We start from the raw sequence: 27917 nt of genomic DNA, 5'->3' as shown, positions 1-27917 counted from the left end.
CGTAGAAATCTTCGAGCGTCGCGTTTCCGAGGAGAGCGATATCGTTTTTCGGGTGTCGCGCGGCATCTTAATCGGAATACCATTCGCGGACTCGTCGCGATCGCGTTCGTTTCGAACGCGCTAAATAATAGATATAGTTTCTCCGCATCGCGATGGATATCCTCTGGGAATATTCTGCAAGAGTGAATGATCGACTCGATCTTTCCCTTTCCCGGCGCCAGGTGCAACGGGGCGACACAGGATCACGCGCGTTGAGCACCGCTGCCGGGTAAAACACAGGTAATATACCTGCCCGAGGCTACGCGAGTCCATCCCCACCTGGGGTCCGGTTCTCTCTCCTTGCTCTCTCGGCCGGCTCTCCGGCTGGCTTTCCTTCGAGGTGAGTCGGGAGCGAGTCGAGTCGAGTCGAGTCGAGCCGTTAGTATCGTTGCCGTTGCGACAGGAACGGTGGTGCATGTGTGATGTGCATCGCGGCGGAGCGCGCATCTTGAAGAACGGCGGAAGATATCGCGGATACCAGGCACGGAGGTACACCAGTCGAACCCTCCCCTTTCCCCCCTCGACCCCCTTCTTCGCACCCCCTCGGTGCGATCCCGCGGGATTCGTGAGAGTCGTGCGCGCGCGCGCGCGCGCGCCCCCCGCGTTCTCCAAAATCCGCCGAAGCGTGGTCCAGCTTGGTCCAGCTTTCCTACTCGCGGTGCGCTCTTCGTGGCAGCCTCTCCTTCCTCGTGTGCGCGCTGATGCCCACGTACATCGACCACCACGTAATCGCGGTGAGTGCGAGGTGAAGCTAACGGAAGAGACGGGAGAGAGAGAGAGAAAGAAGGTGAGAAGACCGAGAGGGGCCCCCTCGACGACGAAGAGTAGAGAAAGGAAGAGAAAAGATACCGAAGATAAAATACCAAGATGCCGTGCTCCGCGGTGACGCTGTCTCTTGCCACCATAACCGGTATAATCGCTACTGCCCTCCTGGCGATCGCCTTCTCCACGGACAACTGGCTCTACACCGAGGTCAAGCGCGCTCAGATCCAGGTTCGTATCCGATCCTCCCCGCCCGATACCGAGATGAGGGGCGTCCCGTCGATTCTGCCTCAGCTCTGTCGAGATCGCGCTTGGATAGACGCGGGAGAGACGCGCGAAAGTCAGAAGTGGAAGCGATAACGCGAGTCGCGCTTATTTACAGAAAAGGATGCTTCTCTGACAGAAATGATTAATTAAGATAGATAGATTTATTTACTTCAGCTTTTACAAAAAAAATTAGCCAGGAAGTATAACGTCTTATCCACACTCATCCATTCTTATCACGCATACACTTAAACACTAACCCAGAAATGATTAATTAAATAGACGTCAATTCGACGTCGATAAATACTGATTGGAAAGTATCTTTGTTGTATCTCATCTTCGATCTCATCATAATTGTTTTTACATAAGATACATAATGTAAATTGAGCGATTGCAAATATTTTTGTAAAATTTCTATTGTCTTTCGGCTGACTACATCGAATTTAATACAAAAAGTTGGAAAGCACAATATATATATATATATATAATGTATTCGATATAGAATTGGCTGAAAGACATTAGAAATCGTATAGAAAAATATTCCTAATTACTCAATTAACATATAAAAACAATTATGATGACGTCAAAGGGGTAATAAAAATACCAGTACTCGAATTGACGCATCAACGTTGAATTAAAGTCGAATTAAAGTCGATTTGATTTATCATTTCTGGTTGGAAAAACATCGAAAAAGATAATAGACGCATTCGAAGCTCGAGTGCATTTCCGCGCCGAGATATTTTCATAAATATTAGATAAATCGAGTTCGGTTTGCTCTCTAATTGTTAGATGCAAAATTAATTAGATGTAAACACCGATTAACTTTAACATATGTCCGTAGGAATGGCCTCGAATTAGAAAGTGTAATATTTAGAAATATCTGGAAAAAGGATGTGCGTTGTTCGTGTCACGACACATAATTTAACAAAAATCCAATCAATTTGACTTCCGATCTCGATAAACTTCAAATACAATGAGTTCAGTGATATGTATTCCAAAATTATGGATGCGTCCCTTAAGATATGCCCCTCCACTGATTTACTTTAAAACACAAATTCTTTCGCCTCTCCGTTTTCTCGAGAAAGCGCTCAGAGCGCTTTTCTTTTACACAAATGCGTGTCTCCGCATTCCAAAGGAACGCATCAACCGGAAACATACTACCTTAACCGATTTGTCTAAAGTAACGAGCAAGGATTTTCCAAAGTAACGTATCTTCGTATCCGACGTTTCAGATAAAAATTCGTTCCTTTCAATCGTATCTTCGCCGCGTCACCTGTATTTAAAAGCCTATAGCATTGCAGGTAGGATGCACGCGCTCGTGAGAAGAATTAAAGAGGAAAGTTTTTTCTTTTATCTCGTAGATAATTCACGGAAGAAGGTGCGAAGGCACGAGGATACTTCTTATCGAATTATCGCGCCGAGAGGAGATCTCGACGACGCCGCGACGAGTAGATTAAAGACACCCGACTTCTGTCGCGAGTACGTTCTACGTGGCGCATCGAGGAATCTCTTATGAGAAACGCGTTACAATGGAAATTGTTCGCCCGTTTGCAAGGACTCGGCGCGGCGCGGCGTCGCGTTAATGTATGCAATCTGTCGTTGTTGGAGAACTAATTCGGTTCGGCCACGGACACGCTCCTCTCCGCTCCGCGTTCTCTCGATCTTTTATGCAAATTCTGATGAAACTGCCGCTGTAAATCGGCGGACGGTCCCCGCGCCGAGCGAGGGCTTCGATCATTTATGAAAATGGCCATCTTCCTGCCCGAAGTTGGATCGCATCCGGATCTCGTTACTTCTGACGGCCAGAGCTGATGTCATCAGCCGCCCGTGCGCTCGTGAATCTAATTTCTTCCACATCCTCCGCATCCTTAAGGATGCGAGTACGCCGCGAAGAAACTCGATTGCGGCGCGGCCGTGGTCCTTGGGCTTTCTTCAGAGAGTCCCTCCTCTCTCCTCATTCTTCTCTACCGATAACAATTTCATGGCTCACGCAGCGACACGTAAATTGTATCGCGTTAATGGACACAATTTCCGACATCGTTATAATCCCATTTCCACAACAGATATTTACTAATATACGACGAGTCAACGGTTCATTATAGTAATTTCTATGATTATGTATTATCGTTGCTATTATATATCGTGCTTTTGAGTAACCACAATCCGTTTGAACTATGAACTATATTTAAAATAAATACACTAAAATTACTCGCAATCGCGACGCGACTTGTCATTTAAAGACTAGACGGTTACTTAAATTAATTCAATATTTCGTATGGCTTCGTTTAGAGAGAAGTATGCTTTTAAGGATTAGAAGAAAAAAATTATTTTAGTGAAATTTTTACGCTTGCCTAGCGGGTAAAATATACCTTATACGAAAACAAGCTATAAATGTCTGTAATTTCTTCGCTTTTTCGAAATTATTAGTAATTCGTAACAGGAGACAGGATATAAAAAACTGTTCCACACGATTAATTTTTTAAGTTAAAATATACGATCGAACAATTGGGAACAGGGCCGATAGAAATTACTGTTAATTAGCGAACCTCGCAAAAAGTAGCATTAATTAGCGGGAAGATTGCGTAATCTCTATTAGAAGATCCAAGTGGAATGCGTTCTTCCTCGAGAAGGGGGAGAATAGGAAGTAGAATTTCCCGCGACTTCCGCCGTCCTTCTTGCGGGTGAACGCACGGGTCGAAGGTCAAGTTTACCCTTTAGGGTCGTTGAAAGTCGGACGTTGTTCTCACGAGTTCTTCGTGGAATCGGGAAGATGTCAGTGGCATTTAAGGAAAATGCCAACGAACACTAGCGAGAGGTGCTTGAAAGAGCCTATATTTGATTCCGTTCAACGAGAAATTTCGGTTAACTTGATCATGGCGGACGTTTTTTTGAATACCGAAGTCAATGCTAAGAAGGTCTATGTTACCTAAATGAAATCGATCGAGACAAAAATATCAAGTCAACCAAGCATCTCGAATAATCGATGCAATTAATCATAAATCGTCGATTCGACGATTAAAACAATTGCAACGCGATCCATTGTGCAAAGTGACCGCATTCCTTTTTTCGCACATCCAAGCAATTTTTTCTGTCGATAGATTCTTTTGAAACGAAAGATATGAGGTTTTTAAACGTTCGCGTTTTTTCTCGGATGTTCTGATTTAAATCCTTTGGGGTATATAATTTTACAGAATCGAAATTTTTAGTTCCGACTTGAGAGGCATTTTAATAGGACGCCTCGAATGATACATCGATTCGTTGGCGTAGCGAATTACGCCACGGCTCGACGCAAAACGCAGCTCGGCGCACGCGAAATATTCCGACGTTGATGTAATTTCCTGTGCAACGCAAAAATCATATCCAGCACGGGCGAACGTAAGAATAGGAATTATCAAATGACAGATGCGCGGACGCGCGCGTTCCACGCGTCATCCAGCATGTAAGTAGGTGTGTGCCGCGTATCCATTCAACATACGATCATCTGGCCGTATTTAAGCTGTTATGCTTGAGAGCCACAATTTATATAAAAAAATATATATATACCTATATACGATCATCGTACGACGAATTCCTCAGAGCGTTCCGCGATTAATGATCATTCTTACGATGGAACATTCTGTGTGATATTTTTTAAAATTATTTCTAACTTGGACTTACGCTTGAGAAGGACCGAATCCAACGAAACATCGGGACTTAAATAATTTGGATCGAGTAAAAATCATTTTTGTTAATTATTTACTGACCAGGCAAAGTTTCTATTTGTTTTCCTTGTTTTTCTTTTATTTATCACGAAGAAACTTTATTATTTGATGTGCGTCTCCGTTTGACGTTAGTAATACCCGCGGTCGTTATTACTCCAAGCGCAGCTGGAGCAATAACGACCTGTCGCCCGATTAAATCAGATTATCTCGTCGTTAGCGGAATCTCATTTCGCGTTTATCCCGTTCCTCGCGTTTGCGCTTTTCTCTTTCTCTCAGCCGGCCGAGGCGGCTCTCCTCTCCTCTCCTTATCTCTCGTTCTCGTCTCGATCTCCCGAGATCTCGTCCCGTGTATACCTTCGGAACGATCGACATTCCGAGCCGCGCCCATTCTCAGCGCGTTGACTCGACGAGTCTTGTTCGGCTCGGTGCGCCGATCGCGCGGCCGATCGCGCGGTATGTCCTTTTGCGCGAGAATCGAGAGACGCGCGAGAGACGAGCTTCCGTCGATCGCGAGATTTCACGCAAGCAAGCGCTCCTCTCGGGAGAGCGAATCCGCGTAAATGGACAGCCGCGCGCGCGCGACAAGAATCCGCCCGTGTCTCATTCTCGCGAGGCGTGATTTCCATTTTATCTCAAACGATCACGTCGCAAATCCGAGAGCTGCGCGGTATTGAAACAGTTTTCCAGTATTTCGCCAAAATTTTTTTGTCTTCAAACTTATTTGGCATTCTATATCGAAATCCCATGTGGACTTTCCGGATTCTGTGCTCGGTATAGTTCTGCGTATACTGTTAAATATTAAAGGATGAAATTTGAATCAATATCTAGAGTTAGATAACATTTTATTATTTTTAACTACCATGTGTGTCGAAATTTATTATTTTAACTTCATTGGTTTTAGTTGAATTAATGACACAATGAATAGAAGCAGTGGACCTATAGGAATGGTTAAAAATGACTCAAATTGAGTATAATTCGACAATACGAATTTAATGATCAGTGGTCGAGTGCAATTCCATTAAATCAATTTTGATAGCCTATTAATATTTCTGTTTATTTGATACACATATTTCCAGCTTATTGTTAGTAAACTGCACTGATTATTTGGGGGACTTGAAGCACAGCTTCCGTTGGAACAGTATAAAATCCTCGGTAATCAAGTTAACTTTGAAGCTAATAAGCATCCTATTAAAATTACTGTAAAGAATTTACTGGTAAAGAGAATTCTCCGTTAAACTTTCGGCTCTCTCTCTCTCTCTCTCTCTCTCTCTCATCACCTCAGTCGAGTTTCCATTCAAAATTTACGCATCGATTCTTCCGTAGACCGATCGGTTCGAGATCGGCTGTCATCCACAAATTACCCACTAATCCACTTCTTAACGGAAAATCGTGGATGCGCAAGATTCGAGAGGATCTCGCGACGCGACGCGGCGCAGCGTCACGTTGTTATTTTCTTTTGCGCGTCAGGAAACCGCGCGATCCCCAGACCTGGACGACCGGCCGGTTGGCTACTTCGCCTCCTCGCTCGGGTGGCGAAGAGGCGTCGGCGTCGAGGAGAACCGGCCGCGTACAGTTATGTCGCCCGCGCCGGCGCGGCGCGGCGCAGCGCGCATCCCGACGAGAGTAGGCGCGAGCGGACGCGCGTTCGGATGCCTCCTCGCGAGCAGCACGCACGCGAGGTAGCCGTCGATTAACGGGAAAAGACTCCGCGCGTAAATTCCCGACATTAACGAAACCCCCGTTGATTGTCGGATGAGACCCGATGACAACCTCGGCGATCCTTAGGCCGAGGAGACGTGTAGAAACAGCGATTTTCCGAAGGACGATCTCGACGAGACGGATAACGACGCGTATCCGTCTTAACGGGTTTCGTGCACGCTGTCCGCATTGAATATCCCAATGGAAGATAAATTCCAGATTTCGCTTATATATATATACTCGAGAATATATTGTGAAGAAAGTGTTCATTTAGTTCTCGATACTTTGACATCTCTTCCTGATATTTGAAAGTAGGAACGAAAAGGACAAGAATACTTATAAGAAGGACCGCTAATTGATAGGACCAGGTATTCGAGAATCTTAATTGGAATGTTCTTTCTGACTGTAGGCTGCAAGATAAAAAAAAACCGGTTCTGCGAATTGGATCTGTATTGCATTATTACGTTCAAGGAAAGAGGCAGACTCTCTCGGGAGGTCGAATATATATTTTTTTAAATCTCGCGTGTATGAAACACACTGTATTTTCCTTTATACAAATGTAACGTTACCTACGAGCGCGCAGTATAATTTTCACCTTGCCGCTCCCGCTTTAATAATGAATTACTCGTAATGAGTAGCGTGCGTTTACGCGATGCGCGCACCATCCTGCCGGCCAGGAGAGTCCGCTTGCGTTATCGCACCGAGCTGATTGCATCGCTGTATCCCTATTTGCTCGCCGGTATAAAGGCGTCCGTTTAGTACTTATCCTGCGGTGCGCACGGTAGCGCGTTAAGTACACGCGGCATTATATTCATCAAGTATAGTCACTGTACTTTCATTCGAGAACCGCGCCGCGGTGACGTGGCGAGCTGGGCGCGCGAGGAAAGGAATGCGCGCACCTGAATTCGCCTCGATATTCGAGAGACAAGCGGAGAAACAGCTCTCGCGGATAACATTTGAGAATTACGATTCGCTGCGAAAGAAGGAGTACGTTCCGATATACGTTTGGGCATTTAAAAATTAAAATCTAAACTCACGCAAATGCGCACAGGCAGTTATATTAGGTGAAAAAATTATAGAAAACAACGAGATACACGAAATTACGTCGATCACGCCAATTACATTGTTTCGTAAACTTGTTTCTTAAAGAAGAAACGATCGGTGACCGTATCTGTCGATAAGTTAAGTTAGTTTAGGCCTGTTAAGGGGATCGTCGCGAATCGCGCGTGGAGGCCTCTTCAAGGCTGCGAAGACGCCGCGATTCGCGGCGCTTTTTAAAGACGTTGAATGGCGTAACGTCGGCTTCGTGAGCGAAACGATCCGGAGAAACTCGAGTATTGCGCGATATATCCTTCCTGTCCAAACGCGTCGACGAAGATGCTCCAACTGTCTTTTGTCGCGCGAAAATGCAACGTCCGCGAACTTTATATAAATATGAGTAATCGGGGATTATTTACTCCTTATATTATACTCCTCGCTGCTTTCCGATACAGCGTTTCGCAACACACGCGACGTAATTCGTCTTAATCAGTTTTACCGTGCCAGGCAAATTTTCTTTCGACGCTCGAGAAAAGCGTTCGAATTTTATCGCGATCAGATAGCGACACGCTGAGCGAGTTTTACATAAGAGGATAGATATATGTAGAAAGCAGAAACGTTTCGGCCAATATACTTAGTAGCCGATATAATCACAACTGATCGTATTCAGCAGAGACAAGTTGTGCAAAAGTCGCGTCAAAGTAGCGCTTGTATACGTTGAGAATAATATACCTCTCGAATACCTAATACATTTTGATGTATTAATGAGTTATTCTAGCGAAACAAAACTTCGCACTGCTACCGACGTAATTGACAACCATTGCATCTCTAGATAGAAAATCGTGAAAGAGAGAAAGGAGGCTTGATCAAATCTCAATGCTTTATATATCAGTTTTATTAAGTATTGAGTTCGGCTTCTGGTTTATCTCTGACTCTATAAACTTTCAGTATATATTGGTAATTGGTGATTTTAACCCGAGCGCCCCGTGAAAGCGAAGAATATATTTAAACTACGTTTGTTAACTTAAAAAACCTTTCAAAATTATAAATAGGAAGGATTTGTCGTCATTACTTGCCGATGTAAATATGATTGGCAAAGAATCTATAAAATAACTTTGGGATTAAATAGAGGGAATAACTGTACTCTAAAAATGCCCGATATAAATATAGTGAAGTATATAAGAATCTGTTGCTCAACATTTAGAAAAATAATTAACTTATAAACGAGAGGCTCCGTCGATTATGGACTGCTCGATGTTGGCGGATACGCGAAATCGCGCATTTGTCAATTGAACAATCCGTTTCGCCGTCCGGCGTGACGGATTAATACAAGAGATCCTTAGATGCATCCGGCAATAGGATAAATCACATCAATTGTCATTCAAATCGGAGCGGTGTCCGCGCAAGCCTGATGGTATATCGGTGTCCCTTCAAATAATCGACGGCACAACGGCGGCGGGATTATTCAGATTCGCCAAGGAATTGTGCAATGAGTCGCGCAGAGTCGGAAAAACGATCGCGACACGATCTCGACTGGTGAGTTAGCCAGCCGGCGAATAAAAATTCAAATGAAAGTTGCCGTACGCAACTTATAACGTGGCTCGTTAGCGAAAAATCTCGCTGCTCGCGTGCGAGGTGAACCGGCCTCCTTCGGTCTTTTAACGCAAATTCGCAACCAAGCCGATAACGCCTCGACAATTTACACCGACGCCGATATAAGCGGCGTCGATAACAATTTGTCCGGCGCCGGGGATGAGGACGAGAACGACAGGCTTTAGTGAAAGCTATCCTCTGTCCATTTCCGCGAGCGCGCGCGCAAATATTTTGCATAATCACCTCTATAGTTGCTGCAATAATTATCACGCTTCCCTCCGCGATTAAAACCGCGATACAATCGGCTACGACGTTGCGTTAAAATGTCACGAAGTGAAAATATGTTGCAAATGCTCGCGCGTTGACATCGCGGGAATGATATGTTGTAGCGGAATTGTGTCAGAAATGTAGAAAACTGTATATACACACAGCGGTAGATCGGTCTCCGACAAAATGCCACAGGGGATTCGGGATCTTAATTTGATAATATAACTGTCTTCGCGGAGCACCACGGCGGGTTTTCCTTTCTATGTCAAAGAAATCAGCCGGACTCGACGATATTCCCGCGCTTGAGGCGAGCAATGGCGAAATAACAACGTGAAAGCGGAATGGCGTGGCCTAGACGAGACCGGGATTCGTTGGAGTCCTCCTTTCTTCCTTTTCTCGCCAACCGCGAGCGACGATTATTTCGCGTAAGAGATATATATGTACCGTCGCGAGATGATTCACGTGTTGCATTTTCAGACAACACCTGTTGCTCGCAGAAACTTTCGCGCGCGGAACACACTCTCTTTAAATAACTGCATTGTGCGCGGAAGAAAATTCAGTATTTCTCGATACTTGAAAATTTTGTCATGCAACTTGACTGGAACCACCTTTCTTTCTCTCTCCTGATATTTTGTATCTAGGGACGTTTGTCAATCGACGACAATGATTAAATTCGATAATATAATTTTGTTACTCGATTTATTACAATACAAAGTTACTCGATCTGCGCGCGTAAGGCAACAAAATGGAACCGTTCTGGCGAACGTGCATCGTTCACCTTGCGCGTTCTTTCCGAGAGAACCGCTGCTCGGAACGCATGGGTGTTCACCAAGGTTGAATCGAGCCTTGCATCAGCATCAGCGTATACGTCACGCTCGTATATACGATTATCGGTTGGTAATCGAGGAAGAACGTAGGCCGTAGGAATTTCAGAAACACCAATCGCCACGTCGTTGTTGACAGACGCAACGCGCGAACGTGTTTCTGCTTTCTGTGCAAACCCGTGTGTCCGTCGCGTAAACTAATCGCTTTGCCGAGCGATAAAGCTCCCGGCTAACGTTTCCCACCTGTAGATACGACGATACTTTCTGCCATTACTGTAGAACAAAGTAACAAAGTAAATACGAAGCTCACGTTGAAAATGCATTTTAAGATTTTAATAAAATAAGCGTTTTGTTATATGAATTATGCTAGTAAATATGTCGTCGCTAACTTTGATAATCCGATTAATCTGAAGCTTATTTTCCTTCGACGAGATTAATCTGAATTTTAACCATTTTTAAATAATTTGGAGGAATATATAAAAGTCTAATTCTAAATTGGCTGGCCCTTCGAAACGAGTTAAAAATTTGTTAAATCGTGTAAGGGACTGCGCGGCGACCGCGTTAGAACCGTTGATATTGTTTTGTCGAAAACGAGCGTTGAAAGAAACGCTGTCGCTAAACGGCGGTAACAGTTTTATCAGCGATCGGCGGACAACGGTTCGAGCGAAATGCCTCGTGAGAAGCGGACTCGTGTAACGCAAATAAGGTAAAACGAACAAGCGTGTTTTCGCGGAAATGTTCCTCTCCGTCGCCGACACGCGTCGCGATTCATGCGTTAAGATTTCCCGCGTATATAATAGCGCGGTATATCATTTATACTTTCTACCAGACGTTGAATCGGGAAATCGAAGACGGACTTTCTAGAAAATAGATCGTAACGATCCAAGCCCTGCTCGCCGTGGACGAGTCCCGAATGGGTGTAAGATTACCAACGATGAGATCGTCGCCGATGGGGACGAAATCGACGCTCGCCTGTACCGCATCGCGATCTGAAATTGCAATTGAATTTCGAGGACAATGCGCGCGCGAAGCACGCATCCTCGAGGAACGCGAGAAAGCACGGAACTTGCCTGTCGACACGCACGAGTAAACGCTCTCTATGGGTTATTCTTATGGGCCATCGTGGACGGACTCTGTATAGTGGAATATCGATTGCCTTCGATGCGATGCGAAATAAAATTGGTCGTCGTTTTCTCCACTCGTAATTTCATCCATCGGCGGTTCTTTAACGTGACTGCGAAACTCGCGCGAGCGTCACGCTACACGCTACGATTTATTATATATACGCATCAGACTTCTGTATCGCCAACCCGTTTTAAAACCGTAATTAAAAGGTATTTTAATTTTTAGCGCCCTGGATTTTTATAATTAAGTCTTAAGACAGTCTCGCGTAAACTAATAAATCAGAATGTTCCTAAGAAGGCAACGTTGCTCGCTAAAAATTCGTTCACTAAAAACAAGAACGCGGTATTTTTTTTTCTGACAATAACAACATTTTCGATATTTATTTTTAACAATAATAACATTTCCGCGAAAGGAAGAGCGCGTATATTATTACACCGACTTTTGTGTCGCCAATCCGTTCTAAGTCGTTAATTTTCAGCGTCCTGGATTTTTAATAACTATAAGTCTTAAGATAGTTTCGCATAAACTAATAAACCTTAGAGTAAATCCTGAGAAGGCAAAGTAGCTCGCGGTCTCTTTCACTAAAAACGCGAGAGGGAGAGATTCTGACAGATGTTCTATCGCGCCGGAACGCGAGTAGTCTTACTTTCTAACGATAATAACATTTTCGCGAAAGGAAGAGCGCGCATACTTCATCTGCATTCGAAAACGCACGTCCGGTAGCTCTCTCCGTTAAGGCGGATTATTCGCCGCGACTTTGTTCCTTGCCCTTTCACTTCATCATCGTTAATAATGCGCGTTGCAACTTTCGTTGAATATTACAATTTGACATTTGACGCTTAACGACGGGTTTTTCTTTCTGTTGCAGCAATACGCGAGCAAGCATGCCGAGCAGAGCCACTTGGTGGAGCAAATGAACACGAAGTACTATTATTACACGAGGACTCAGGGTCTATTTAGGATATGCTATCCCAAAGAGAGGCCACCGACAGGTAAGAATTCCCACGCGGAGAGAATTGCGAGTAACAAGTGTTTAATAAATAAAATATATACGATTTGATAAAAATTGTGAGCAACTCGGCGTATTATCTCGAAAAAGTTGCAGTTCAATAATTATTCCGTTATTTTAATTAAATGTTATTTTTGATTTGACGAATATTTTCTTTTCGTCACCTCAATTAACTTAATTTTGCATTTTGCCAATCCAATATTCGTGCTTGCAAAAAAGTTTTGAGATTGCTCGTGCAATTGTTTTTACATTATTTTTATAATATTACGTCAGCGGGTAGGGTATGTATAATTACGTTGAATAATAGGCACTGCAAAGAATTGGATTGACGTCTTTTATCCGCCTTCGATCAACGTCCGCGATAATACTCGCGATTTAAGATCGACAATTCCTCGTTCAACGACACCCCTCACGCGGCCTTTAGGAAACTTTCTACGTTACGATCTCGTAATGTCGCAGGTTATCCGATCTCCACGTAATAGGTTAACAGTTTATAATCAGCCGCATAGACGCGCACAATCTTTGGAGAAAGGTACATTTTCACCCGATAGCCACGACGCTTTCCCATCCCGGGATTCATCACCGCGCAATAGCCGAGTGCCGAGTGTTACGCTCTCATATGAAAAGTACCGATGTAGTAGATCGTAAAACGACGCTTTCTTTCTTGTTTATCGAGAACAGATATACTTTCAGAAAAAATTAAGATATTAAAGTATACGCATGCATGTTTTTAAAGTTAAACCGCGGCGTCTGTGCCTTGTAGTAAAATTTCAAACAAATTCCTAATCGTAGTGAAATAGGTATGTATTATGTACGCGATATTATCGTCAAGCAAATTTATGACGAACAGGAACGCATCGAAAAAGTCAATCGAATCGGCAAAAATGTCGTGTGAACGACCGCCGCGGTCATCTTTCCATCAGACGTCATCTCGAACGAAATGCCTAAGTAATGACGGAAATACGAAATTCTGTCCTCGAGCGGAATCGACTTGCGCGAGGTTTTTGCATCGGTATCGATCGCGAGAAGCCTCGTGTTAAATCACTTAATGGACGATAAGACTTGTTGGAGTTGCGAGGACTTGGTGATCGTTTTTCTTTCGGTGCTGCGCATCGTAAGTGGACCGTTGCGATCGCGGTCGTTGCGAAACGAACAGCCGACGTGCCGATCGATCGGCCGATCGCCCGCGTGTTAATGCCTTGGAAACACAAGCCGCGTCTAAGTAAGTATTCGGTCGAAGCAAAGAGGACAAAATTTCCTCGAAAGTTGGCCAGATATAAATGCAAATTTATTTTCGTAGTATTTTTAGAAGTCTCCCTTCCTGGAGGCTATTTCTTAAAGTTTGTCATAAGTGAATGAAAGAGTTTAGTTAATAATACACGAAAAAGAACATATGGTGGAGTAGCGTAGCTTTTAACACATTCACCGCCAAGCTATTTTAGCTGATCTTCCATTCACACCGGATTGAATAATTGTATATTAAGAAGAACAATAAAATACTTGATTTAGAGAGTGTCGAATTTATAGTTTTAATTTATAATAATTTATAGTATTCTTTCAGTTATAGTATTAAGTTGCAAATATGATTTGCAAAGGTGATTGCAGATATTATATTTATTTGACAGTCACTGATGACCGACAAAGTATAAAAAAAAGAAGGGGGAAAAAAACTTAGTGACAGCCACCGGTGACCGCCGCCGTCGCGTCGTGGCGGTGAATGTGTTAAAAAAGAGACGCAATTATTTCCGTGTCTTAAATCCTGGCATTTAAACCCGGAATAAAAGCACGCAGGTTACGCACAAGGATGTGATCAAATCCTACTCTTCGTGCGTAATTTCGCATCGTGTATAACGCTCTATGGCTTGGAACGCCTTTCCAATTAGAAACTTTCTACGGTAATGACGCACGGTGTATGTCGTATAATGTTCAGCGAGATATCGCGGTATTTTTAGGGTAATAAATGAAGAAACCCAACAATGTCTGTGTCTTTGCGGACAATTAAACCAATTATAGGAATCAGATACGTAACTGCAACGATACGTAAATGCAGCTATACGTAATCAAACGCGACGATCCATAGTTCAGAATTACCGAGTCAATTAAATCCGTAATCAACGCAATTAACCCGATTATGGCCATAATATCATATAATCACTTTGACGTTCATCGCAGGAAGTATGTGCCGATTAAGTGAATTATTCCGATACAAATCTAGGTCACGAAGTATAAATTAATCAAATTGGTTTGTTCAAGGATCCAGTTCCTTCGATGCTGAGTAAATTTTTAATCATAGTTCAATCATTCTTTGCTCTTTTAAATTTTGTCTCTAAACGAAGAAGGACGATTGAACCCCGATTAAAGTCAATCAGCATTGGAAAAATCGATTCTAATCTTAAAGTTGATTATAATGAGCGACTTTTCAGATTTGCAAAATCCATCGCGTTATCTTCTGCAACGCGTGTGCATGAGAATCTTCTTAAAATAAATTAGAACAATGCCGATATTGCCGATATACGATAAGTAATTTCTTTACGTCGTACAGATCGTGAAATCGATTTTTACGTGCCTCGACGATCACGCAACGTTCATTCCACGACGTAATAATTGGAGATTTCCATGCAAGCGCGTCAGCGTCGCGAAGCATGCGTGGCGTACAATCAAATCGTGCTGTAATCGGTTTAGCTATAAGCGATGAAAAATATCATAAATAAACGGTCGCCCGCGTCGGTCGCGTTTGCGCACCGTGTTACGCGAATAACGAAAAGTAGAAGATGTAACGTGACGCGATAAGACCCAATTTTAGATCACGCTCTAACAACAAAAATGTGTAACCATGCATGAATGCGAAGCAGGATATTTCGCTCTTCGGCCGCTAGTTATGCAAGCTGCGTCTGAAGCAATTTCTATTTTTAGAATCATGCAGGATTGGCATTTTAAATCTCTTATTATTTTATACTGAATCCGATAAGGCACGCGATTTTCCGTGAAATCGATATTTGAAATTAGATTTCCGAAAATATCGCGCAAGTCACACGAATCGATTATCGAGACGGCGATCGAGGGATTAAATGGAAGAGAATGAAGAGAAAGATATATACGCGCGAGTATACTTTTGCAAGTCCGGTACGCGGTACAGGTGATTCCAGTTCTCCCGGAAGTTTCAGGTTGCGCACATTCTTCGAACGGGAAGGGAAAACGCGCCGCGCGCGCTACGAAGTGAAAACGTACCCATGGCTAGCCGCGTGTGGATGCGGGCCGTACATACATTAGGGCGGTCATATAAAATCCATTGTTGTTCGCACAATAGCGAACCGTCGCAGGGAGGAAACAGTGGTTAACGTTCAGTAAAATTCCGAGGTGAACGCGAGGAAAGTGTGTCGATGTCATGTGTTACGGACGAGATTTCTCGAGATAGGATCGATTTAAAACGAATGAAGCAGTTATTGAGATTAAGTCCTCCGACGCGCTTGAATTAGATTTGTATATAAAATAAAGATAAAATATAAGATTGATAGAGATGTTGCTATGGCGTGGCGAGCGATATAATGAACTCGATATCACAACAAGCAATTAGAAGAGTCAAGAAATTATAGAAATTAAGAAATATTAAGTGAGAGCGAAAGAGATCATATTCGACGAAAAGAAAAAAATATTAAAAATATTTTCCATAACGCACTTCATTTATAAGCAAAACGTAAAAACCGCGTTAGCTTCTTACTTGTAAAATATTCATGTAAATTTACTGCAATTCTTCTCCGCTAAAAATTGCGGACAGCAGGTGAAACTGCCGTCCCAAAATCCCGACGGTCAGGATGTCAAGATCGTAACGATCGGTTGCTTTCTTACACAAACGTGTAGCGGTACCTCCCTTGGTAAAGTGACAAAAAAAAAGTCGCCTTGTCTCCATTACCTGCAGATTAGTTGGACACGAGAGTAATCGCCCTCATTACCCTACATAACGCCGGTGTCCTCAAGAGACCTGAACTAGTCCCAGATCCCAGATTAATAGTCGTAATAGACGACGACTTAGGCCCAGTTCAACAGTGGCCAGTTAGCTCAACTATAGTAGCTAACTCTCACTCTCCGTCTCTATCCAACCTTTGAGTTAAAAAGAGACAGAGAGTGAGAGTGAACTACTAGTTGAGCTAACTGGCCACTGTTGAACTGGGCCTTAGGGTTAACGATCGAGCCAGACGATCCGATTCGGATAAAATACGATCTGGCGAAGCGGGATGCTGAAACCGGCGGAGACAATGCCTTCTCACCGGATTCGCGAACGAAAATACGCTCGCGCCAGGCCGGTACGTGTAGGTACCTGTTCGGCGGGTATCGTGGGACCAGAAAAAAAAACAGCGAGGAGAAGGCGAGCGTATCGAGGCCGGATCGGTGAGAATCGATTCTATCGGTCGGTATACCGATCCGCGGCAGTCCGCGAGCGAAGAAATCGTTGGGCGAGAGTTCGTTCTCATCGTCGCTCGGCCGGAAAACAATCGAAATGATCGGTGTGCATCGCTCGTGTATCGCGGTACCGTTCACCGACCGATGCCGTTCGCCGAGGACACCTTATCGGTTTCGGCATGCCGTTTTCTTCCGGCGACCCGCTTCCGGCGGCTTCGATTTATTAGGGACGCGTGATTGCGGCTTGACCTTTGCGCATCGGGAAGAATCCCAAACAAATCCGCGGTCGATCTCGCGTGAAATGTTAAGTGAAAAATTAAAAGAACCGCGCATTTTTCCATATTGAATATCCATGGATCAATATTTTGTTTTCTTTTAGGAAAAGCATCAAATATCCCTTTTTGGTTGAAACAAAATTAAAAAAAATCCTATTTTATTTTAGTTTTTTAAATATGTGCAATATATATTTCTTTAATCAATTTAAATGAGAAACAGGAAAAAATATCTGATCTCTAACTACTAAACACATTTTAGAGAAATGTAGTTTAATTACATTCTCAGAAAATATCTTTCCCTCTCGTATCAATTAATTATTTAACCCATTATCTATTTGGTATCTGATGAACGAATCATATCAAGTGTATTACATTATTAAAAATATATATCTATTCCGCTATATATGTTTACGAAACAAATCCAAACTTTAAGATACTCTGGGGGGCATATCTGTTGATACCCACCAGGTAATATTTCGTTATACGTGGAATTTCTACGGGATGACTTTGTATCGCGTCACTCTTGTACGGTCTCGTGACCGGTGCGGCGTCGTGTCGGCCAGCGCCGAAAATCGAGGTCAGCGCGTACGGTCGCGAGAGTGCACACATGAAAAATTCGATGAAACCAGTCAACGACCGGTCCGGCGACTTTTATCTACCTCTCGCGGTATCGCGCGACGACGCGCGACGCGCGACGCGCGATGAAAAGCACGAGGAGGGAGCCCTCCTCGTCGACCGTCGGTCGCTCCGCGGCATCGCCACCGTCGCCGACGACTCCTCTTCCGGAATGGCGAGGAGTGTATAACGCGTGTACAGTTAGGCGCGAGTCAACGATCTTGGCACGGCGCCTTGTTTCGTTTAGGCGAAACTAGATTCGAAGAGGGTCGAGGAAACGGCCGCCGCGCGGCATCGTCGTCCGTCGCCTGAATCTCAAATATCTCGAACGGTATACGTCTCGCCCTGCGGAGGCCGGCCGCGAAGTCCGGGCTCTTCCTCCGGAAAAAAACTCACTTCCGGCCCTACGATAACGGAATTTTGCGCCGCGAATTGGTAGAGTAATTCTCGCAAACCGGTATATATTTTATGTGTACGCAGATATGCCTCAAATGGAAGAAAAATTTGTAGTATCCTTTATAAAAGTTTGGAGACAATTTTCGTTAATGAGAACGTTGAAACGTTAACAGTTTTTGAAAACGCAGGACGTTTCACGCATTTAAGATAAATAACGGCATGTTAACTGACTGAAGGATCTGAGCGAAATCATAATTTATAGAAAAAAAGATCGAATCACTCGAAAACGTCATTCTGTTCCGTTTCTTAGCTTCGGCAGTTCTTTTCAACGAAATACTTTCACTCACAATCAGTTACAAACTAAAGAATGAAGCAAAAACAGATAATCATCGAAAGAAAAAGACGAGAGAGAAAGATGAATCTAACGTTGGGAAAAAAAAAATATTATTTAGCCTAAAATACGATTGCGAAACTTTTCGAGTCCTGGAGCAAAATTTCTAAGAGATTGCGTCCTGCCTGAATCCTATTGGCGACAATGATCTGATTGACTGAAGGCTCACGGAGAATCACGTTTTCGAGACAATGTCATTGTCTCGGCTCGTCAAGCGAGACGTGCGTTCGCCAGGGAAAGAGACCGCGAAAGCGCGATTGCTTTTGCAGTCTTTACACCTTTTTCCCCTATACGTGCCAAGGTGGCGTTTCGTGGATTAGGATTCGCCGAGGGAGTACCGTTGCGAAAGAGCCGAAAGACCTCCGTGCGCGATAAATCCCCGCTGCGCGAAGTATACATATATACAGGTAAAAGCATACCGCGCACACTTCGCGCCCGGCGCGATAGCGTATTCTGCATTCTGGGTCGCGTGCTTCTCGAGGCGCGCGCTCGCCTGACGCGCGCGGCCGGGGCTGTGGGAAGCGCTGATAAATCCCAGTAGTAAATTCCCCGCGAGAACACGGGGATATCTAATGGACGCGTCTTCAAGGATCCTTCGCACCTCCTCCGCGCGCAACCGGAGAACAAACGGACACGACGATCAGCAACTGGTCGCTCATTATTATATACATTACGTATATATCTACAGGAAATCGTAGATGACGAGATATCCTTATATTCTGTGTACGCAGAATTCTTCAGAATATCCCCCAAATGTATATATTTGCGAAAGAAGTTGGAAGAAATAAAGACCCTGCGAATTCTCAGGCTAATTAAAAAATATATATATCTTGTGTTGGATTACCCCATTCCAATTAATCTTTTTTCGTTATTTTTATGTGATTTATTGTTAGTTGTTAGTAACGGACTGCAATGAGCCACACATTTTGCTCTCGACGTATAGAGCCTTCTCTTTAAAGCGACATGAATTTCCCAAATAAGTGGTGTAAATTACAACGTCGTCATTTTCGCAGGTGTAAAATATTATTTCGCGGTTCAGGACTCCGCATTTATATATCTCGCTTAGAAAATGCAGTGCACCTCGATTCTCGATGTCGTAAGATCGGCCGTTGGACGAACATTGACTCCGCGTATCTTGCGGCCGGTGGAATGAGAACGTCGGTGACGATTAGCCAATTAAGCGTAGAACATGCGCTTCTCGGTAAAACGTTTCTTACATCTCATAATTGGTAAAGGCAATTCGCGAACCCACAATCTCTCGAGAAGAATTATTAATAAAGAGATATTAATCAATTTCACGCGAGCAATACAAATAAAGAGCACAAGTTTTCTTGCTCGGATTATAGAAGAATAAAAAAAGTTTCAAGTAAAGTTAATCAAAAATAGCTTATACAATTCACTCTGTAACGTGCACTTGTATCACATTCTTATATTCTATCATGATTTGTTTTTTGTTTTGATTGCAGTTGAGACTTATTTGAGCCCCGTGGAGACGCACTGCATGAATATCGATTATTTCATTCCCGATGAAGAAAATCAAACGAGGGGCTTCTCCGACGACGCAATGGCACGATTACGTAAGTACAGCGCGATCGAACAAATTTCGTCTTTCGTCGCATTGAATCAGGATGAAAAATCAGTATTCGTCACACGTTCACACTTTCACTAGAAAAAAAATTTACACGTGTTCGATCATTTTTGTAAAACTTATATCCTTTTTTCCTTCCATTATTAATTTTTCCGATATCGTTGATGCAACGTGATCAAATAATTCTATTACAAATTCCGTTTGGAATAAAACAGATTCATAAATAAAGACTTGGTTTGTTAAAAGTTTGTAAACTACTTGACGTATGTCACAATTTAAAAAATTATTAAACTCACTTTATAATACAAAAGAAATTAAAATATATTCCCGTGTAGCATATTTAATATGGAATGTCTTAATGTGTGGAAAATAATTCGTATATTTATACCATGTCGTTTATGTTACGTCGAAAGGCGACATCGCAAGAGTTAATCGTACGTGAGATACAGTACGATTATGTCTCTTATAAATATGAATGATGATAGACGCTTCAGAATTCGGTCACGTTGCTATCCGATATGCGACGAGAATGTAAAGTTCGCTGACGACTGACGCGGCAGCGAACGCGTTTATAACAGCAAACGATTTGGGAAAAAAATATATGTATCTAGTTTCACAAAAATATTCATAATAAATTTCTCGTCAATGTGGAAACAGAAGATGCAGGTTTTCTTATTGTAATGCGTGTGCGAGTGCGAAGTGATATAATAGGTCTGAATCATTGTTGCAGATATGGGGAGATCCGTGATAGCTCTATTCATGGTCGGCTTTCTCGCGATATTTTCGGCATTCTGGACGGGAGTGGTGGGTTGCTGGAGAAGATCGCCAGGAAATATCACGGCCACGGCAATTCTGATGTTATTCGCCTGTCAGTACACCTCTTTTGATTTTTTTTTCCCCAAAAAATATCCGACGTTCTCTTTTGTTTTGCTCTTCGCGAATTAGACTATTGCAAAAGTTCGTCTATGAAGAAAGTAAAACTTTTTTGTTGGAGACGATCAGATGATATTTCGAATAAAAATACGCGGAGAAAGTTTCTAGACGGCGACCGTGAGAAGATTGAATCATAAATTCGTGAATATTCATAAAAGTTCTTTATTGTAATATTACTGGACCTATATATGTTTATGTCGCGCAGGCCTGCTAAGTGCTGGCGGTATGGGCCTGTGGCACGGCGTCGAGTATTATGAAAAAGAGAAAATCGTCGGGGAAGAATATTATCAGCAATGGAGCAACGTAAGTACTCAATTTTACTTTTTGAAACTCTGTTAACAACAATGTAATCAAAATGCTCTATAAAACGTTGAAACGTTGTCGTTGACCGTTACACCAATCGCATCGGAAGACTATAGGAATTTATACGGTATGTTAATATTGGTTATTTAAATTGCCTCAACTTGATTTTACATCGTTTCCTCGAGTCGTCTGAATTATTTGCACGATTTTCTAAATGTCAACTGCAACTGATCAACGTTTGGCGCACACGCCAATTTTGCTATGCCAAGATAAGCGAAAAAGGTGATTTCTTAAATATTGAAAAAATTTAATATTAAACAGTTTCCAAAAGAGTACGCTTGATTTGACAAAATCACGTACCGTCGGATACATTTTCTCGTATATAGAACCAAAAATTTCCAAATAACATAATTGCAGTCAATATGCTAATTGATTTTATACAGACTAATAACCGCAGAATGATAAACGTAATGGACATATAGACAAATTTCGCTTATTTTGCATCACGAAGAGATTCTTCCAGGCACCTGATCGCATCGAGTACTTCCACGTGACCGAGGTGGCAGGCGTAATCATACGCATCGGATTTTGACCGAATTTTACCCGCAGGTTTTAAGGGACAACGCGGCTCAGTGGTACGACTGGTCGTTTTACCTCGCCTGGCTGGGGGTGGCTACGTGTCTGGGCACAATGACGCTATTCCTGATCGCGGCATCCTGCCTGAGAAGGGAGCGTGCCCGCGAGCAGGCCCAGAACGTTCAGTACATCATGCCAGGTGACACGACAACCGTGAAACGGCCGAACTAACTCGCCCCGTATCTCTTCTTTTTGTTTGTTATATACGCCCGGCGCGGCGCGGCGCGGCACGGCACGGCACGGCACGCGGGGGAAAAACTGTCTAGGTCCTGAAGGACAACTCGCTAATCTCGTACGACTGGTCGTACGTGGTCGCTTGGGTCGGCGTCGGTTGGTCGTTGGTCAGCGCGATCTTGTTTAGCGCCGCGGCGATTTGCTTGAGGGGCGAGAGAATGCGCGAGGAGGCGATGAACATGCAGTACCTCATGCCTGGTACATATTTAACACTATTGCTTTTGCCGACTACGCGCGGAATATTCGACTGGCGTACCAGTATCTGGCGATTACTTCAATTCCTGATCGCTATGCGACGCGCTGCGTCTTTTGACGACGTCTGAACATTCTGACAGTCCGATGTCGATTCTCCATTCATCACGTCCTGGTTAAATCATTGATATCGTTGATCTCTGTACATTATATTAATACGATTTTATCATTAAATTGTGTAATGTACTTGTTTATATAAACATGACTTAAGCCTCAAATCGATAATTTTAGCCTTAGTTTCGAACAGTGGTTGATATCAACGCGATACCGTTTAAAGCACTCCAAAAAAACATCGAGACTGTCCCTGATCGGACAATTTTATGGTTGTAATTAAAGTTGCAATAGACATCGTAATCTTCCTCGGAAGAAATCGCCCGGGATACGAAATCGCCACGTCGAATTCCGCGTGCACCAGGTGGTTCTACTAACTTTAGTTTACGATCATCGGGCTTGATCGCAAGGAACACGTTCCTTGATACGGGGATAACGATCTCGTCATTATACTAACTGGATTCAATCGAAGAAGAAGAAGAAGCGTCAACACGGAAGCAGGCGATGTCGTTAAACGGTTTTCCTAGTCTTATTTACTTTTTGTAAGTATCTAATAGCTGTACGGGGTTTGCCACAAGTGCTTCCGTATTGGCGCATAACGATTATTGTTAGCGCGATCAGGCGTATTATTTTATGGATACTGTCATCTATGCGAAGGAACAATATTGGATGAGAAATAATACCCATTATTTCAGGATTTAGCTTATCCGATATTCAGATTATATGTATTAGTAAGCGGTTGTAATATATACCCAAGGGGTTGAAGAGAGTTTCGTGAACTAATTGAACGATGATACGTACAAACGAGATTAATCTAATTGCTTAATCATAACTCGTATCCACAAACCAAGAGACTCGACCCCAATAACGCCTTGTATATAAAAAGATCTCGATCCCTCTCTTTCTCTCTCTCTCTCTCTCTCTCTCTCTCTCTCTCTCTCTCTCTCTCTCTCTCTCTCTCTCCCTCCCCCCCTCTCTCTCTCTCTCTCTCTCTCTCTCTCTCTCCCCACATACCGTTTGAGTAATGTAATGTTAATCCTACTGGCGAGAGAGTCCGGTGATGTTTCGAAAACATTAGTTTTCGCTGCGAATTCGCGAGCGCGAAAAACGAGGCCGCGCGCGAAACTATATAGTTCCGATGAATATTAACTTGAAATCGCAGCGAATTGCACGGCGAGATTCTAGATTTGGTTTTTACGCAATTTTTCCCACACCACAGCTTTAATATGATCGGAGGAGCGAAGCCGCGCGGAGAATTACTGGTCTGCCGAGTATTTAAATTTGCATCTATGCTCTCGATACCTTAATACCGCCAAAGCCGCATTTTTATTGAAAATAGAGATCGGAAACGCGTATACGCGTATCAATGAAAAACGAATGCCACCGATTGTCGGGTGTGCAACGATTGTGTTCCATTAGCGATAGGTGATTATTGAGGATAAAAAGCGAGATCGAGATCGATTCCGAGCGACGGATTTAGCCAGGTCGATTATCAAATTCCACTGATAATCGCGTGGAAGGTAACGGCCAATATTCATTCTCGCGAGACTTTTACTTGTTCGCCTCACGCTCTGTTTCCACCGCGGATCGGAGCACTGTCACGCTCTAATCCTGAAGGAAACTTTCTAGTTCTCCTCCGGATGATCGACCGGGTTGCAGAATTGCTTGGCACACCGTCATAAAAATGCATTTCGAAATTTTTAGGAAGAAAACGCAACGCCTCGAATGATTAACATTTTCAGCGATTTACTTTTCCTCCCGTTACACATGCACGTTGTAAAAATTCCTTCCAATATAAGGACGTTTTTCTATCATTTACATTTGAAAAGATCAATCTCATGAGAAGTTTTGTTTTACAAAATTACACACTTGTGGTAGCAGAAATATTGATTATATACTAGTAAATTGTATAAGAGATTTCAAAGTTTTTGTCGCGTGCTTTTTCCATGAACTTTATTTAAAAAATAAATACACGCGGAAACGCGTGAATTTAATCGAGATCAAAATTTCTTTCTTTTTTCAAACAATTTCTTATCGCTTTCCTTATGCAAAAATCTTATTTACAATCTTTGCATAATGCGATCCTCGGTCATCGTCCGATGTTACAAGTAACTTTAGAAAATTAGTCACGCGGAAATATAGACGTTCGTGTGAGATAATTGTTGTTTTCTTCGAGCAAAAGAACGGAAAAACCAGTGATATCCAGAAGTAGACGCTCGAAAGCGACATACTTGCCTAATTTTCCGTTCCGTACACCCACCGACCTCTAGCCGCAAAGGAATTTCCGTGTTTGCGCATTCAGCCCCATACACTGACTTATCGATGCTGGAATTCAATTTATACGCAGGACGGAGAGAACAAATGTGTCGCGTCTCGCAATGCCGGATGCAAAGTATTTCTTGAAATCGGCTCAGAAATTTGTGGAACAGTAAATGCATTTCTCGGCGGATCAATTATTCGAAGATGTGGCAAGGGCGATCGAAAGAGACATGAAAGAGAAAATAGAAAATAAGAAAATAATTATTTCCTCTCGATAAAATCAAGGTCGACATTGTCCTTTCAACTTTATATCACGAATAAATATATATATTTTAATATTAAAGCGTATACTCTCTAACACGTTGAATGCCGCATCGATTATCGGCGCTATACCAAACTCAAAAAATAACATTTGTATAATTCTGTAAATATAATTAATATAATAGTCTAAAATAATAAATGTACTACATAATAATTTTGCATAATTTAATTGTATTATATAATATAGTGAGATATGGATCTAATAGTGAAAATTTCATTCCGGCGTTACCGGAGAGACACGTAGCGAATTAGATCCCAGCAATTCAACGTGTTAAACATATATTGTTAACGATTACGTATGACGTAGCATATACCTTGGTAAACACACATTTTGGCCTGTGAAGTAAAGGAGTAAATTTAAACCATCGCTTTATCTAGCGTCATTTATAAAGTAGTGAACGTTCGTTCCTATTTCATCCTTTGACTTTCATGAAACTAACCGTAGCAGAATAGATCGTCATCTCGTTTAAGCTCATTTATCTAAGAGAACCGTACCTTTTTCCTTTATCACAGAAGCAAAGTCAGGTCGAGTCTAATCTCCCTTTTCGTTTTTTTTCCAGTGTACCCGCAGAAGCAGCAGTACGCGTACGCCGGATATCCGGCACCGGCGGCGGCGTATCCGGGACCGTATTATCACGGTTCCCAGTACGGGCCCTACAACTACTGAAGAAACTCGGCCGATCGGCATCGATGGAAAGAAAGTGTCCCGGGCGCTCCAGTGCTCGTCGCTAGCAACGAAAATTCGCGTTTCACTTAGCAGAACGAGGACCAAAAGTATAACTCAACACGGAATTCGAGAGATTCGCCGAGGTCGATCCGTCGATCGCGCTTCGCGATGCAGAAAATCTGTCGATCCGAAGCGATCGCGCGTACCGTCGACCTCAGACGTAAATTTATATTTACCCGCAATTCAAAATCCGTGGCTCCGGATATCACGCGGAGATTACGATCACGCCATGAGATTCTTCAAAATACAAAAGCTCTTTATTTCTTCCCGCGATAGACCGATCGTTCGACTCCATCCGACCGAAAGCAAGAACCCGGGCGGCGCAAAAGTCCGAAAGACCCCGAGGTCCGAAAGAAGTCCGAGAAATGAGAGGGATGAATATTTCTTTGGACTCTCTTACCGCGTCTTTCGGACGTTCGCGTTGCCCGGGAAGGCCGACTTGCGCGAGACGGTTGCTCAAAATACGCGTACTTAACATTTTAGGAGCGAGATTACTTAATATTTTTCCAGTTCGATAAGTAAGACATCGATCGTCCCTCGCGCATCTTTTCCGCGCGTGTTGCTCGCGGGGGCGATGAATTCGCCGCGCTCGCGAGTGCGACACGCGTTTCCATCGGGCTCCGATGATCGGTTTCACCGAGCTTTCTCGAATCCCCATTAACGTGCGTTACATCGACGGCTCATTCATCACGGTAACGGCAAAAAAAAAGAGAGGGACCCCGACGGAAAACGCAGTCGGGCGCGATCACCGCCGCGGATTTAACGGTCGTGCGAGCCGTTGTATAACCGATTCGATCGACCACGTCGATTGAATTTAGATCCGCGAAGCTTGGCTCGCGTTGACGCGCGCCGCGCGTTTACTATTATTTATTTAACGCGAACGAAGCTCAAGTTTCTCTCACCCGCGAGGAAGGAGAAACGTCGTCGAGTCGCGCGAGCGAAGCGCAAAAAGGACACGAATACGAAAACATCACGTTCGTGAACGCTCTCGCCTTCCTTTTTTTTTTGGTAGTACCAAATATTAAATAAATATCCCGACTATACGTATATGTAAAAGCAAGCATCGCGATTTCGCAAGAATATTGAGCGCCGCGAACCTGATTTTAACACCTTCGAGCCTAGCGGAACGATAGATTTCAGTTGGACGCATCGAGCAATTAAAAGATATAAAAGTGAATTGAAGGGAAATCATAATTATTTCTTGTTCCTTCGCGTCACTTTATATTAATTGTATTTCCAATGAAAATCTATCCAACCATTGATGTGCGTGTACGATGCAATATTTGATTAAATAAATTAAAAATGTGGTTTGAAAAGGTCGAAGCTACTTTCTCGGGCGTATACGATCTACGTAAATGTTTATATAATATATGGTGCTGCTATATAGGATCGTTACGCGATAACGATTCGCGAAGTTCGTCTAACGCATAGCTCTTTTGATATAACGTTGATTTTTGTATGGTTCGTTACATCGATATCTGTATGTAAGACGTTTTAGGAAGTAAAGGAAAATATTTCAATTATTTTAGATATATTTTTCGGCAAATGAACTCAATTGGACTTGCTCTCTTTCCCTCTCTTTCCGCATTTCATTTCTACATGCGGATAGATTGTTCCGCACACACACGCGCACGCAAACAAACACACGCGTACACACACATCTCAACTTTCTCTTTTAATTTATCTCTCCTCGTAGTTTACTTTTTATTTGCTCTTTATAAGCGAGCAAACAGCAATATTTTGTAAAAGGATATAAACTATGATTATATTATGAAAGTATAAAGAATTTTAAATGTATCTAAATTAAATATAGTTATGTAATTGCGTGATGAAGTTAAGTAAGATTTAGGAATGAACGCAAGTATAAGAAGACTAAAATAAAAAGTAAAATTAGCGAAAATTTATAAGATCTTATATAATAAAATAAATAACAGAATATATATATATATATATATATATATATATATATATACATATATATCAAATATAGTTGGCATTTGTATCTGACATTTCTCCATTGTCCTCAATCTTTCGATTTTCGCAATACTGCGGGAATTATACCGTAAAATGTGTAGCTATATATATATTATAATCCAGGTATAATTATATATTTTGTAAGAGGGAAGGAGTTTACATACGGATTCTTTAAATAATTGCGTGTTGTAAGGTAATAATTGCTAAGGCTTTAAAAAATCAGGAAACAGTTTCGCAAAATACC

At 42.7% G+C, this 27917-nt stretch overlaps 1 protein-coding gene across 2 annotated transcripts; it reads left to right on the top strand.

The window, feature by feature from the left end:
* The first annotated feature begins 371 nt into the window (after window positions 1-371).
* Window positions 372-27589, top strand: LOC143894619 (uncharacterized). 2 transcript variants are annotated; one of them, XM_077401046.1, is made up of 7 exons: window positions 372-1032; window positions 12180-12303; window positions 19862-19972; window positions 20714-20851; window positions 21122-21219; window positions 21829-21994; window positions 25533-27589. In XM_077401046.1, exons 1-7 carry the CDS (start codon window positions 907-909, stop codon window positions 25637-25639), a joined length of 870 nt encoding a protein of 289 aa, XP_077257172.1. In that variant the 5' UTR covers window positions 372-906; the 3' UTR covers window positions 25640-27589. The 2 variants fall into 2 exon arrangements, with proteins under 2 accessions (XP_077257172.1, XP_077257171.1); XM_077401045.1 differs by lacking the exon at window positions 21829-21994 and adding an exon at window positions 22122-22287 and having other exon boundaries at window positions 374-1032.
* Window positions 27590-27917: the final 328 nt, after the last annotated feature.

Source organism: Temnothorax americanus, unplaced genomic scaffold, assembly GCF_048541705.1.
Source record: "Temnothorax americanus isolate GAGA-0224 unplaced genomic scaffold, ASM4854170v1 Scaffold14, whole genome shotgun sequence".
Classification (NCBI taxonomy): domain Eukaryota; kingdom Metazoa; phylum Arthropoda; class Insecta; order Hymenoptera; family Formicidae; genus Temnothorax; species Temnothorax americanus.
Note: the sequence above shows the minus strand (reverse complement) of the source record. Positions and strands in the feature narration are given on the sequence as shown.

Bases quoted from the DNA above. Each gene is read 5' to 3' on its own strand.
- LOC143894619 (XM_077401046.1), top strand. From the start codon at position 907: ATGCCGTGCTCCGCGGTGACGCTGTCTCTTGCCACCATAACCGGTATA. The intron at 1,033-12,179 runs GTTCGTATCCGA...TTTCTGTTGCAG, and splicing joins TCAAGCGCGCTCAGATCCAG to CAATACGCGAGCAAGCATGC. The intron at 19,973-20,713 runs GTAAGTACAGCG...TCATTGTTGCAG, and splicing joins CGACGCAATGGCACGATTAC to ATATGGGGAGATCCGTGATA.